Source organism: Garra rufa, chromosome 25 (assembly GCF_049309525.1).
Source record: "Garra rufa chromosome 25, GarRuf1.0, whole genome shotgun sequence".
In the NCBI taxonomy this organism is placed as follows: domain Eukaryota; kingdom Metazoa; phylum Chordata; class Actinopteri; order Cypriniformes; family Cyprinidae; genus Garra; species Garra rufa.
In genome coordinates, this window is record NC_133385.1 from 24591287 (window position 1) to 24606637 (window position 15351).

General features: G+C 35.4%; 1 protein-coding gene across 1 annotated transcript in view; it reads left to right on the forward strand.

Moving 5' to 3' along the window:
• Positions 1 to 14972, forward strand: part of spam1 (sperm adhesion molecule 1) — a 21264-nt gene extending 6292 nt beyond the window's left edge. Inside the window, exon 4 of the mRNA XM_073831649.1 lies at positions 14901 to 14972. Coding sequence (XP_073687750.1) covers positions 14901 to 14972 — 72 coding nt within the window. The remainder of the gene's footprint in view (positions 1 to 14900) is intronic.
• Positions 14973 to 15351: the final 379 nt, after the last annotated feature.

Sequence of the window (15351 nt, forward strand, 5' to 3'; positions counted from 1 at the left end):
AAGGGTTCAAATACACAAAAATGCTGAAAAAACAGAATTTTGTGGACCTGAAGGATTTTTCTTAAGAACAGTGGGCGGTTTAACTGTTCAGGACAAACAAGGGACTCATGAACAACTATAGCTATAATATATATATATATATATATATATATATATATATATATATATATATATATATATATATATATATATAATATATATATATATATATATATATATATATATATATAACAGCAGTAGATCATTCAAGTAACAACACAGTATTAAGAAACTTTTGACTGGGTCATTTTTAATAATTCAACTATGTAAACGTCTTTAATGTGAAATATCTTATTCAGTAGGCTACTAAATAAAAAATAACATGCATTTTATATGATCCCTCTTATTTTGCTACAATAATTAACATTTTGCAGATTCTGCAAGGTGTATGTACATTTTTACTTCAACTTTATAATCACACAAACATTTATAATTGAACGGAAAAAACCCCATTCAATTTAAAATCTATTTAGGCCTACCGTGTCGACACACTTGATCCTCCGCTCCTTGTTGAGTTAAGTTTATGACTGTGAGGTTTAAAGTCTTACTTATTCTGAAAATCGTCGAAACAGTTTGAATTTCACTGATATTTTAACTAATTTTAAACTCCTTTATTTTCAACTGTGGCGTTTTTTACCTCACGCAGGTTTGATGACGCACTTTAGCGAAAGCTGATTGGCTTAAAAGTTTACCTTGACAATGATTGGCTATTGATACGGAAAGAAGTTTATTTTATCTGAACTTTGTTTTATTTAACTTTTACCTTTTTTCACCATGTTTAACTTACGAATGTTCACAATTGTCAAATATGCAAAACAGATAATAAAAGATTTTTTTTGTTACATATACTTGACTGTAGATGGCAGTGTTGTTACGTCACATCACTACAACTAGTCCACTTATATTAATCACAATATTTAAGTTTTTTATTGATTATGTATTCTTATTTTGAATCTGAGCTAACCCAAATATTACTAAATTGTATTTTACAGTACAAGTCTCTAAAGACCAAACCACCACCAGTAACGTTTCTAATTCGCTTCTCAAATTTCTGAGTTACTAGAAATCCCCACCAAAAATGCATCTGTGATGTGTCTACCATACAGTAAGCCGAGACGTATGTTTTCAGCTGAAACTGCAACATCAACATGATCAACAAAAGAGCCTGCAGTGACCGCCTGTGACAGGCATAGTGTTCTGACTCTGAAGGGGGGCTGGTCCGCGCTTCCACAGGGTGACATGACGCAAATGTCCCTGGACAGACAAAAGACAGCTTTTACTATTGAGTAACCAAACAGAGACTGCAGCAGTGACTCTATAAAATAAAGGAAAACATACAGCTAAAAGGAACGGGTGAGAAAATGCAAGTCAGCTGTTGGGGAATGTGTGGGCGTACATTAAAACGCAAATTATAACGTACAGTACAAAACATACATGTTTATGCATTAAATGTGACCCTGGACCACAAAACCAGCCATAAGAGTCATTTTGTTTTTAAATGGAGATTTATACATCATCTGAACGCTTAATAAATAAAGCTTTCCATTCATGTAGCCTATGTCTTGTTAGGATAGGACAATATTTGGCTGAGAGACAACTATTTGGATATCTGAGGGTGACAAAAAAATCTAAATACTGATAAAATCGCCTTTAAAAGTTGAAATTAAGTTCTTAGCAATGCATATAACTAATCAAAAATTAAGTTTATATATTTACGGTAGAAAATGTACAAAATCTTCACGGAACATGATCTTTACTTAATATCCTAATGATTTTTGCTATAAAAATCGATCATTTTGACCCATACTTTGTATTTTTGACTATTGCTACAAATATACCTGTGCTACTTGCGACTGGTTTTGTAGTCCAGGGTCACAAATGTGTGCAATAATGCATAGTCAAACTTCCTATGATTCATAATAACTCATGATGTTGTGAGTGTGTTTTGAATGGATACCATTTTAGTGCATTCTTACAGATTGCTTGTTTGAGTATTTTGACAAAAGATATTGTCAGTTGCTGTAGAACAGTAGGATGTGACTTTCTCTGATGTCTGCGAATATGTTGACGCCTCAGGTCAAAGTGTGGCCTGTCATTGCTCTAACAAGGACTTGTAGTGTTTATAGCTCCCCTTTATGTCGACCTACTGACATAGATTCTGAACCCTGACATTCAGACCATCTGTTAGGCTAAACCTCCACAAAACAGATGTGAATTCCCACATGGGTATAGGCTATGTAGTCTAAATCTTGCAACATTAAAGGAATATTTCATCCAAAAATGAAAATTGTCATTGTTTACTCACACTCATGTCTTTGGAAACTTGTGTGACCTTCTTCTGTGGCTTCATAACATTATGGTGGAACCACTGATGTCACATGGACTATTTTAACAATGTCCTTACTACCTTTCTGGGTCTTAAACGTGTCAGAAAGCTCTCGGATTACACCAAAATATCTTAATTTGTGTTCAAAAGAGGTCTTAGGGGTTTGGAATAACATCGGAGTAAGTAATTGATAACAGAATTTTTATTTTGCTTTTGCACTCGCATTGATTATTATTTCTAGACCAAATGCTTTGCAGACATACATCAAAAGTGATTCCCCCCCGTGTGCCCCGAAGGGTGTCCTTGACCTACGTGGACCAAATCGCAGCAAATGAGGAGAAATGAAAATTCAGTTTAGAAAATGCTATTTATCTCCCTCCAATTTAAGGATGGGGTCAGCATTATTCATAGACCAAAGCAATAGCCTGATATAATTTCTATAACATAATTTTTTTCTCTATGCTCTAACGTAAACGAATGATGACACATGGTCAGTGTTGTGCCCTTGAGATACGTGATTCATAATGCCTGTAACACAAATGTCTGAGGGCTTCGGTGGACCAAAACAATTCTGACTAATCGCACACAAGGTTAACGCTGACCTACTTTTAGGACGCTCAAGTTTGACGTTCTCGGTTCCATTTGAGAAGTCCACATTCTCAGATCTTCTTTTATATGTTATTGTTAGTCATTTCTTTTCCTAATGGTTCCTAACAGGAAAATCAAACTATCAACTAATGACTGCTGGCTCACAAGTTTATTTTTCTAATGGATTCATCTTAGAGTCTCTTTTAGCAGAACACTGTATTCAAATGATATTGTAGCTGAATATTATTTGTTTAGGGTGACACTGATATCATTAGTCTTTTGATTTATAGCTCAGGTCAGCCACATGGAGCATCTGAGGACTAATAGCCTGTCAGTGTTCCCATAGATCAACTCTTTCAGCTTTTGTGAACATTTATAAAGGGCTCGGATCATGCGGTGACGTAGAGCCTGGCCAGCACCACTCAATGTGTCATTGCACCACAAAAAAGCTACCTGATCTCGTGATGAAAACGTACTTGTAGGAACTTTTTCGCAAGATGCGAAATACGTACCAATAAGTACCACCGCTCTAAATAAACTCTAGAGGCGGTAAAACAGTGAGCACTTGTAATAATTTTCGTACACAGTTGTGATTACAGATCCATATGTTTCACTTTCTGGACGTAACAAGCTTGCTCTTGCTCAGCCAGCACGGAATTGGACTTAGGATGTGGAATCCTTGGGCACAAATTTTGTTAAAAACATAACTCATGATGAAAGAACTGAAAGATGAGAGATCGAAAAAACAAGCTAAATGGCATGTGAAGTGAAGTGAAGTGAAGTAGACCAAAAGATCCACAAAAGCTACACATCATGTTGAGATCCAAAGAAATTCAGGAACAAATGAGAAAGAAAGTAATTGAGATCTATCAGTCTGGAAAAGGTTATAAAGCCATTTCTAAAGCTTTGGGATTCCAGCGAACCACAGTGAGAGCCATTATCCACAAATGGCGAAAACATGGAACAGAATTACCCCAAGAGCGCAGCGACGACTCATCCAAGAGGTCACAAAAGACCCCACAACAACATCTAAAGAACTGCAGGCCTCTCTTGCCTCAGTTAAGGTCAGTGTTCATGACTCCACCATAAGAAAGAGACTGGGCAAAAATGGCCTGCATGGCAGAGTTCCAAGACGAAAACCGCTGCTGAGCAAAAAGAACATAAAGGCTCGTCTCGGTTTTGCCAGAACACATCTTGATGATCCCCAAGACTTTTGGGAAAATACTCTGTGGACTGACGAGACAAAATTTAAACTTTTTGGAAGGTGTGTGTCCCATTACATCTGGCGTAAAAGTAACACAGCATTTCAGAAGAAGAACATCATACCAACAGTAAAATCTGGTGGTGGTAGTGCGATGGTCTGGGGCTGTTTTGCTGCTTCTGGACCTGGAAGACTTGCTGTGATTAATTAAACCATGAATTTTGCTGTCTACCAAAAAATCCTGAAGGACAATGTCCGGCCATATGCTCTTGACCTCAAGCTGAAGCGAACTTGGGTTCTGCAGCAGGACAATGATCCAAAACACACCAGCAAATCCACCTCTGAATGGCTGAAGAAAAACAAAATGAAGACTTTGGAGTGGCCTAGTCAAAGTCCTGACCTGAATCCTATTGAGATGCTGTGGCAAGACCTTAAAAAGGCGGTTCATGCTCGAAAACCCTCCAATGTGGCTGAACTACAACAATTCTGCCAAGATGAGGGGGCCAAAATTCCTGCACAGCGCTGTAAAAGACTCATTGCAAGTTATCTCAAATGCTTGATTGCAGTTGTTGCTGTTAAGGGTGGCCCAACCAGTTATTAAGTTTAGGGGGCAAATACTTTTTCATACAGGGCCATGTTGGTTTGGATTTAGTTTTCCCTTCATAATAAAAAAAAAAAAAACTTAAAATAAATTAATATTTAAATTTGTTTGCTGATTTGAAACATTAAAGTGTGACAAACATGCAAAAAAATAAAAAATCAGGAAGGGGGCCAACACTTTTTCACACCACTACATTCATCTGTTCCAAGGGAAAAAATTACTCTTTTAGTGCCACACAGTTGATATTTTCATCGAATATGTCATGGAATGTACATGGCGGTACGTATTTTGTGTCTTGGGAAAAAAAAGTTCCCACAGGTACGTTTCAGTCTAGAGATCAGGCTACTACCCGAAAATCACTCCAACCTGCAACCATTATGGCTTGAGCTTTTCTACGATCATAGGAAACCTGGAAGTACAAGGAAATTTCACAAAGGTGATTTCTAGGTCGGGAAAAGTCAGAAATTCATTACAAATCTTAAAAGAAACATGGCATGAAAACTGGCAATATCCAACATCATCCTCTCTCCACTTTCTTCACTCCTTTCCTTCTTCTTCAGCTTCATGTGACTTTTTGTCAGCTGTCCCTCCTCCGTACGCTTCGACGCGATTCCAGAGAAACTTCACAGTGGCATCTTTAGGCATCACAGCTGTATTAAAGAGCACAGAGAGGTGATAAAATGCCATTTTGTATAGCACACCACCTTCTAATGAACAGGTTTAACTACTTTACACAAAGAGATTGTCATGTTAGAATAGAAAGGGTCCTGTTACTATAAAATTAGAATCAGACAATTCCCTAGAATCTCATTACAGGCTTAAACATTAAGATTTGTACTTGTGGAAATAACTAAAGTAGTCAAACCTTTTCATTAGACGGGGGTGTCGAAAAACTTTTAGCAATATAGTGTTCCTTTACTTTCACCAAGCTAATTGCTTACTCAAAAAAGTGGCAATACTGTATATAAGTGTGTGTGAGTTGCTTACCTTTTTAGTAGTCTTTCTATTAATTCCATTATTGTTTGTTCAGACTGTTCATTCGTGAACGCGGAGAGCACACAAACACAAGAGGTGGAATTTATCGCATAAACCAATCACAGCCGATCATAACCAGTCATACCCAATCATATTGCAATTGAGGCATTGTCGCTGACAGGTTTACTTCAGAAAAACGATTTATTTACTTAGCAAACGATGAGCGGCGCCATTAACTTCAGATTGGATGCTCTTCATAGGAACCAGTTCAAATAGTGTGCTCATCTGTTTTTAATGTAGCTAATGTAGGCAGCTTCGTGTCATCTACACACTCATTCAACTTTGAGAAGTGAGGCAATGTCAAATGATTGTCGACATTGCAACGTGATGGCGCTATGGAACTATGTGCTATGTGCTTCTTAAAACATTTTAATAGGTTTAACATTAAATTATCAGCTCAGAGTATAGACTAATTTGACAAGAAATGCAAAGCATCCTTTCGGTTAAGAGTCAGGTCAATCAGGTCTATACGTTTTTTAAAGTCATATTTTGTAATATTTGCATTTTACTTATTTATTTTTGTACTATGAGACACAAATTTATAAAACAACATATAACTATTTGGGCTATCCACCTTTTTCTTCCCATAAGAGCGGGCGCAACCATTTGTAAATTTTATGGGTGTGGCTTCTGGTCTCTTCCAGGTCTAGCTGTTTTAGCTGTACAAAACAGCTCATTTTGCTGCTTGATATTGCGAATTGGTGTGTCTTACCATATTATTTTAATGTATTATCTTAATTATGACCACAGTGGTTTGTAGTGCAAACAGTATTACAGTTTACTGCACATAGTTATTCTTCTCCTTATTTTCCTATGAAGTGTTTTCAGTGTCATCAATCGGCCATATTGGAGGCACTGAACGTAAACAATGCTACTGAACCATACAAAAAAAAAAAAAAAATGTGTGGAAGCTGCTAAATCATATTTTGACAAACTAAAGTTAATAATTGGTAAAGATATGCACAAGCAGTATTAATAAAGATATTAGCCTAATATTTCACCTACCTGACTGGAAATGATAAGAACAAACATTACAATGTCAAGATTTTTGCCTTGGAAATCCTGGTTCAGTTTAGCCAACCACAAATGCCTTTTGTTCCTCAGTTTTTTGTACTGTCCTCCTTGATTTGTTATAACTTTTGTCAGTCTGTAGTACTCCAAATGTTTTTCCCAATCCAACCAATTAGTACAGCCCTAAACATGACAATAATTGACCATTTTCAGCAACAATAATCAGCTGAATTTGTGAGTTCTGTTCGGTGGCATTGTTTACGTTCAGTGCCGCCAATATGGTCGATTGATGACGCGTTGTGAAAACACTCTATATTGTTAATTCAAACTGATTTGCAAATGCATAACACGGACAAAAACAAGAGGCGGGTTTTATTGCATGAACCAATCATAGTTGAACATAACGAGTCATATCCAATCATATCGCGATGGAGGCACTGTTGCTGTTGAACAGTTTTATCTCAGAAAAATTATTGATTTATACGCTATTCTATGTCGTATTTTGTCATTTTTGCATTGTTTTATTTATTTATTTATTTTTGCTATGAGACACTGCCTCCCTTGCCTCCTCGAAGGAAACGCCCCTGGTGGAAACACAAATTTATACAACAAAACATAACTATTTGGGCTATCCACATTTTCTTCCTGTAACAGCGGGTACGGCCATTTGTAAATGTTATGGGTGTGGCTTCCGGTCTCATCTGCATCCAGCTATTTTTACTAGTACAAAACAGCTTATTTTGCTGTTTAATATTGTAAATTGGTGTGCTTTATCATATTATTTTAATGTATTATCTTAACACTGGTTTGTAGTTTACTGCACTTAGGTATTCTTCGCTATTTGTGTCGTGTTTTCAATCGGCCATATTGTTGGCTATGAAAACAAACAATGCAACTAAACTGAATGGAACTTAGATATTTTGCTGCTGAAAATGGTCAATTATTGTTATGTTTTGGGCTGTACTAATCAGTCAGACCGGGAAAACATTTGGAGTACTATAGACTGACAAAAGTTATAACAAATCAAGGAGAAGACTGCTAAAAACAGAAGGAGTTTGTGGTTGGCCAAACTGAACCAGGATTTCAGGCAAGAATCTTGACAACATTCATGTTTGTTCTTATCATTTCTAGTCAGGTAGGTGAAATATTAGGCTAATATCTTAATTAATACTGCTTGTACGTATCTTTACCACCTATTGACTTCAGTTTGTCAAAATATTGCGCCCTTTCCTGCTTACTAAGTCCTTCTCTATATTATTTAGCAGCTTCCACATGTTTTTACCGTGGTTTAGACAGCATAAATTAGCAGAACGTATGTATTCAGCAGTACATTAACCGTGCAATACATGCTGTTGTTTACATTGAGTATTGCCAATATGGCTGTGCATCCACGTAACTGGCCAAACTGTGACATAAGTGCAAACCCTCTACATTATACAAAAGATATCTGAATTGCTTTATTTCAAAAGAAGGCCTATAATTTTGAGTTACACAACATGCTAAGGGAAATATACAATTTTATGCCAAACTTTCCTACCTTGGTTTTTAAGAAAGAAGTGCTTTATCTCAGGCCCCCTGACCACATCAAAGACCATTATTATTATTATTATATGCAGTATCGCCTTTGATGTTTTTCCATAACAGTTTCTTGTGGAAACCCCTTAACACATACAGCCCTGTCTATTATGCAATCCGCAATACATGTGAAAGCATGTGAGATCTGCTATGGAGAAAAGTGACCTTTGCAACGTGTGTGGCATTCGGAAGCTATACACCCACTGAATTGTGCAAAAAGACTTTGAATTGTATCCTGTTGAAGGATTTTGACAGCAAAACAGCTGAGATTGCTTTTTGCATTGAGTTTTGCATCATAAAAGTTGAAAAAGACCAATAAAGAAAAGCTAAATCTAAGATATTGGCAACTTTTAAATGAATTCACCTCAAAAATAAAGGTGGCTATGATTTTGGATTAGGCTTGCCACGATAGACGGTGTTGACGGTGTTACCGGTTTTAAGACGCAACACCGGTGACATCACTTTTCCACCGTGACACCGTCTCCACTTTTTTTTTTTTAAGTATTCGTTTTTTTATTAAATATTTATTTGAATTGAATGGAAAATATTATTCTAAATAATTTACTTAAGACGAGAGCATGCAATATAATTAAAAACTGAACATAGCTACAATGCGTCATATTTCATTTATCACGTGAGGAGTTCGCGCTTACATATAATAAACAGCGTAAAAGTTAAGCATGTTTGGCCGAGCACGGGGCACTCCCCCTGCCCAGGGAGAGGGATGCTGAAAACAAGAGATGATGAAGGTAAGACTGCTTGGCTATTTAAAGGGATTCTCTTGTAGTGCTTGGATACGGAGTGTGATTGCTGATGGTGAATTGGCCGTGTTAATTATCTGTGCGAGGAGTCGAATTTACAGAAAGAGAATGGCGGACGATTTAGTGTCCAAAAGCACCTGTTTGGCAATATTTTGGGTTCAAAGTTTTTTTTTTGTAGTTTCGTTGTCGTCCATTAAAACAATTGAGGCCGAATTGCCAATTCCCGCAAAACTGAAAGTGAAAGTATAATACGCACGCATTTATAAGCTATTTAAAAGCAGAAAAAAGAGCGAATCCCCACCCCCACGGTGATACCGGTATTACCGGTGTTGTCACGTGCCGATTAACCGGTGGGGAAATTTCCTCATCGTCACAACCCTATTTTGGATATCAATGCATGTCGAAGCAAACATATTTCACATAGTGGTTTATTGGACTCATGGCCTCTTGAATGCTTAAAATGAATTATTACACTTCAGTGTCTCTTGTGGTCCTTTTGTTTGTGACCACTGAGTCGCAGGCCAGTAATGCTCATTTGGCTTTCTCCCACATGCCATAAAAGTCCACACAGGGCAGTGATTGTTTCCTTTCGGCCCGAATGCCACAATGAAGCAAACAGTTTCCTTTGTCCAAATGAAAACTCTGCAAATTTCATTTCTTTCTTTCTTTTTTTTTTGCTAAAAGGTCCATATCAGAATGTGTTCTGATACACTGAGACAGAGTTTCAGCTCCTTGAGAAGCTCCTGAGGGTTTACAGAAACACACACAGAAAGAGGAAATGGAAACTGAATCAAAATGAAAAAAAGACTTTTTATATTTGCAAACGTCAAAGAGAACAGAGCTTGGAAGCCACAACTAGCTTTACATGCGAGTAACAAAGAACAGAAATGGTTGAAAAAGGATGTTTTCTCTCTTTCAGAGAGAGAACGAGAGAGGGAAACAATGCAGAGATTGTTCATATACACCCAGTAAAGCATTATTATGCCAGTGGATGTTGATGCGCATTTAAGGTTCTACAGTTGGATCCATTAGGGAGAGACCATTAGTGTAAAACATTTATTTATTTATTTTTAAACTGTACATCTACATTCCCTTCGGGAGCACTGACAGTTTTTTTTACTTGTTCATTAAATGCTTGTTTATGCACAAGTACAGCATTACCATTCGAGCTACATGGCGAAACGCTTTTAACATTTTTGTCTGGTTGTTGTTTTTAACTGTGGTGACTCAGAATGCTGATTAACATCTACTCAGGGTGCATGTTCAGTCCTGCGGGCCACTAAACTATTTGATCTGACATCTAAAGTGAGTTCTGGATGTTTCAAATAAGACTACTGTTTTCTAAAATCAGGTCTGAAAGTCTTTAGTCGTGTGGACCTGAGGCTGAACTGTAAGCCTCAAGAGGATGAATCTTTAATTTTAAGCAAAATTCATTGAGGTGAAGATGAAAAGATGAGCAGGAGTTCATTTGGATACTTTCCAAATGTATAAATGACCCATTTTCACTTTGAAAACCTCAGCTGATCTATCAAGACTTGATTACTATAACAAACTACCCACCTTTTTTCTTTCAACGCGGGAATATGCCTATGGCCTACACTTACACTGTGTTCTAATTGCAAATGCTGCAACACAAGATAAGAGGTATCTTTTCCAGTTTTTGTCCCAACTTATGATAGTGATTTAGTGCCACATTTAGTCGTATTATTTTGAGAATGAAGTTGAAATGTTTCCAGAATGAAGTCAAAATGTTTCGAGAATAAAGTCGAAATTACAAGAAAACAGGCAAAATGTTTCGAGAATAAAGTCGAAATTACAAGAATAAAGTTGAATTTTTTTACGAAAATAAAGTCTCCATAATCTCCATGTGCAAAAGACTAGAATATACTCTCAAAATATTATAACTTGATTCTCTAATTGCTACAAATTAATTCTCTGAATTTTGACTTTATTCTCAAAATATGTAGATTTTATTCTCAAAATAAAGACTTAATTTTGTCTTATTTTGAAAACATTTCAACTTTATTCTCCTAATATTTATTTTGACTTTATTCTCGCAATTTTGACTTTATTGTTAGAATATTTAGATTTTGTTCTCTTAATTTTTCAACTTTATTCTCAAAATATTTTGACTATTCTCAGAACCTTGGCTTTTGAAATATTATGACTACATTCTCGTAATATTTTAACTTTATTCTCAGAATTTTGACTTTATTCTTGTAATATTTCAACTTTATTCTCGAAATATTACGACTCCATTCTCATAATATTTAAACTTTATTCTCGTAATTTTGACTATTCTCTAAATATTTTGACTTTATTCTCATGCTATTTAAACTTTATTCTCGTAATTTTGACTTCATTATCATAATATTTCAACTTTATTCTTGTAATATTTTGTCTTTATTCGTAATATTTCGACTATTCTCGTAATATTTTGACTTTATTCTTGTAATATTTTGACTTTATTCTTGTAATATTTTGACTATTATTCTTGAAATATTATGAATACATTCTCGTAATATTTAAACTTTATTCTTGTAATTTTTACTTTATTCTCATATTATTTTGATTTATTCACATAATATTGTGACTTTATTCTCATAATATTTCGACTTTATTCTCGTAATATTTCAACTTTATTCTCGTAATCTTAGATTTGTAAAAGAATCTAAAAAAAACCCTCAAATTTTTTTTGACTTAAATCTCATAATTTTTGCTTTTATTCTCGTATAATTTTGCCTTTATTCTCAAAATATTTTGCCTTTATTCTCGTAATATTTTGACTTTATTCTCATAATATTTGACTTATTTCTCGAAATATTTTGACTCTATTCTCACACTATTTTGACATTATTCTCAAAATATTATGACTTTAATCTCGTAATCTTAGATTTGTAAAAAAAAATTAATAATAATGTGGCACTACAATGCCGTCTAACTAACAGCTGCAACAGCAACAAGCTAATTTTCTATTTTAGAAACAGTTTCTATTTCTGCAATGTTGTGGCTGGAACAACAACATACAAACTATGACAACTATAATCTCAGGTAATGATTATGTGCTTTATTCAATGTTAAAAGTGTCTAATTTGAGTTTGAATATCATTTTGTGTGACAAAACAAGCTGTTTTGTAAAGCTAAAAATAGCCTGACCGCGGACGAGACCGCAAGCATCAGTAGGGGGCTGCAAATCACCATCTTAATGAGTGTGTCATTCAGTCATTCATTCAACTTATTTGTTTAAATAGCTGATTCATTCAGAAACACAGCATGTGACTCTCTGTGTGACAACAACAATACTGAGGTACGATATCAATGGAATCACTTTCAGTTTTTCCTGCTGACGAATGATAGGAACATTGACAACCAATCACAATCAAAGCATTTAAATCGACAGACTACAAAACAGCAGTGGGTACTTATAATAAACAGATGGTTATTATGCGTTTGTGTGGATGCTAATATACATCATTATAGCTAGTTTTTATTATAAGATGTAGAGAACTAAAATTATAGTTTCACCTCAATTGCACTTGTTTAGCTGATAATATAACGATTTTCGGTAACACTTTACAATAAGGTTCATTAGTTAAACATTAGTTAATGTATTAACTAACATGAACTAACCATGAGCAATACATTAGTTACTGTATTTACTAATCTTCATTAACGTTAGTTAACGGAAATACAGTTGTTCATTGTTTGTTCATGTTAGTTCACACTGCATTAACTAATGTTAACAAGATTTTAATAATGTATTAGTAAATGTTGAAATTAACATTAACAAAGATTAATAAATGCTGTATAAGTGCAGTTCATTATTAGTTCATGTTAACTAATGTGGTTAACTAATGTTAACTAATGAACCTTATTGTAAAGTGTTACCCGATTTTCTTTAAAATTCAATTAGGAATAGAATAAAGCAAAACAGAAGCATTTTCACTGGTGATTTCAAACTTTTGGTACCTCTCGATATATATGTAACTCTATATGCAAATAGCAATTAGAAAATAACAGCCCATGAATCCTTATAAATATTAATAATAGGCCTACTTTAATTAAAGCATTTATTACTGGGCAAATTACTTTGCCAAGTTGAGATAAAGGGAGTTTAATTATTAATGAGACACTCATTATTGTGTAATGAGCAAAGGTCATTTCCCATCCATTGCCATGTGGTGCACAATTTCACAATCCCACAGGTTTGGGGACCCATTTTTGTCTTGTACAATCGATATCAAATTCTGTATTTAATTTTCTCATTTGCAAAAATCATTTATGGGTCTATTAATGTAATGGTTACAGCAGAGTGTCAAGTTGACACAAATTGTTGTGGTTTCCCTTAGGATGAAATCAAATGTTGAGGATAATGCTGATGACGGGAGGGGATGTGGAATGTTCCATTGTGTGAACATCAAACCAGCTCAATTAGGCTTTTCAAAAGCGACCTTTAAACAAACTCGAAGGTTTTACATTTTCTCCAACAACAAACAGTAATTTGACAGTGCCAACCATCCCATAATTCCCCTTCATAGGGCAGCTGAGGAGGGGGACTGCAAATAGTACATACAGTGTGAGCGTGACAAAGACGAGAGCCGCTCACACACAGGGAAGAGTTCACAGGGAACTCATTAACGCATTCAAGCGTCCATCACAGGCGGTGACCTAGAAATGAGGAACAGTTCCACAAAAGGAAAAACAAGACAATAAAGCCCTTCTTTTTCATGGATGGCATCCACTCAATCAGATGGATCCAATTAGAAAAGACGCAAAAAAGCGGACAGCCATTATAAGTATGAGTACCATCCTGGCCCAAACACCTACAATTGTTCTCATCAGTGTAGCCACTGTCTGAGAAGATAAAATTAAGAAATGCCATGGTAAATCTGGCATAAGAAATTAGGAGATGAGACCAACAATTACAACGTCTTAAAGGGACAGTTCACCCAAAAATAAAAATGACCCCATGATTTATTCACCATCAAGCCGTCGTAGGTGTATATGACTTTCTTCTTTCAGATGAATACAATCAGAGTTATAATAAAAAATGTCCTGGCTCTTCCAAGATTTATAATAGTAGTGAATGGGTGCTGAGATTTTAACGTCGAATTAAGTTTATATATTCATCATAAAAAGTACTCCACACAGCGTGTTCATGATAGAGTGGTGTTCCAGCGGATGATGTTAAATATTACAAATATTCCGCTTCAGAAGGCCTTTATTAGCATGACAAAATCTTGTGGTGCACTTTTTATGATGGATGGATGCACTTTATTGGACTTCAAATTCTCAACACCCATTCACTGCCTTTATAAATCTAAGAAGAGCCAGGACATTTTTAATATAACTCTAATTGTATTTGTCTGAAAGAAGAAAGTCATACATATCTAGGATGGCTTGAGGGTGAGTAAATCATGAAGCCGTTTTCATATCCCCAAGTATGCATTGTAGTGGCACAAAGTGCTCATCATTCATGAAATATTAATATGACACGTGCCGTTCAAAAGAATGACTGTTTGTCGGTGGCTATGAATCATTTATTAGGCCGAAGTGTGGGTTTTGAATGATGCAATCGACTTAAATATTTATGAGAATGCCATCAATGAACACTCACAGGGCCTTAAAATAAAATACAATCTAACAAGCTATACAAAAGAAGATATTCTGAAAAATGTCAAATGTTTTTTGTCCATAAAGGTAAAGTCAATGGGGTCCAAAACATTATACATTTTTCTTAATATCTTCTTTTGTCTTCCACAGGACAAAAGTGAAGACTCCAGTCTTCAGTGTCCCAAAAACAGTCCCTTAAAGGTACAGTTCACCCAAAAATGAAAATTCTGTCATTAATTACTCACCCTTATGTTGTTCCAAACCCCTAAGATCTTTGTTCATCTTTGGAACACAGATTAAGATATTTTTGATGAAATCCGAAAGCTGTTTGACCTTGCATAATAGCAACGTGACTGACACATCCAAGGTCCAGAAAGAAGGTAAGGACATTGTTAAAAGTGCTTCAGCCTTATTTGTATGAAGCTATGAGAATACTTTTTGTGCGAAAAAACAAAACAATAACTACTTAGCAACAAGGGCTCAGGATAAGAAAGCTCTTGGATTTCATCAGAAATATCTTAATTTGTGTTTCCAAGATGAACAAAGGTCTTCCGGGTTTGTAACAACATGAGGGTGAGTAATTAATGATTTTTCATTTTTG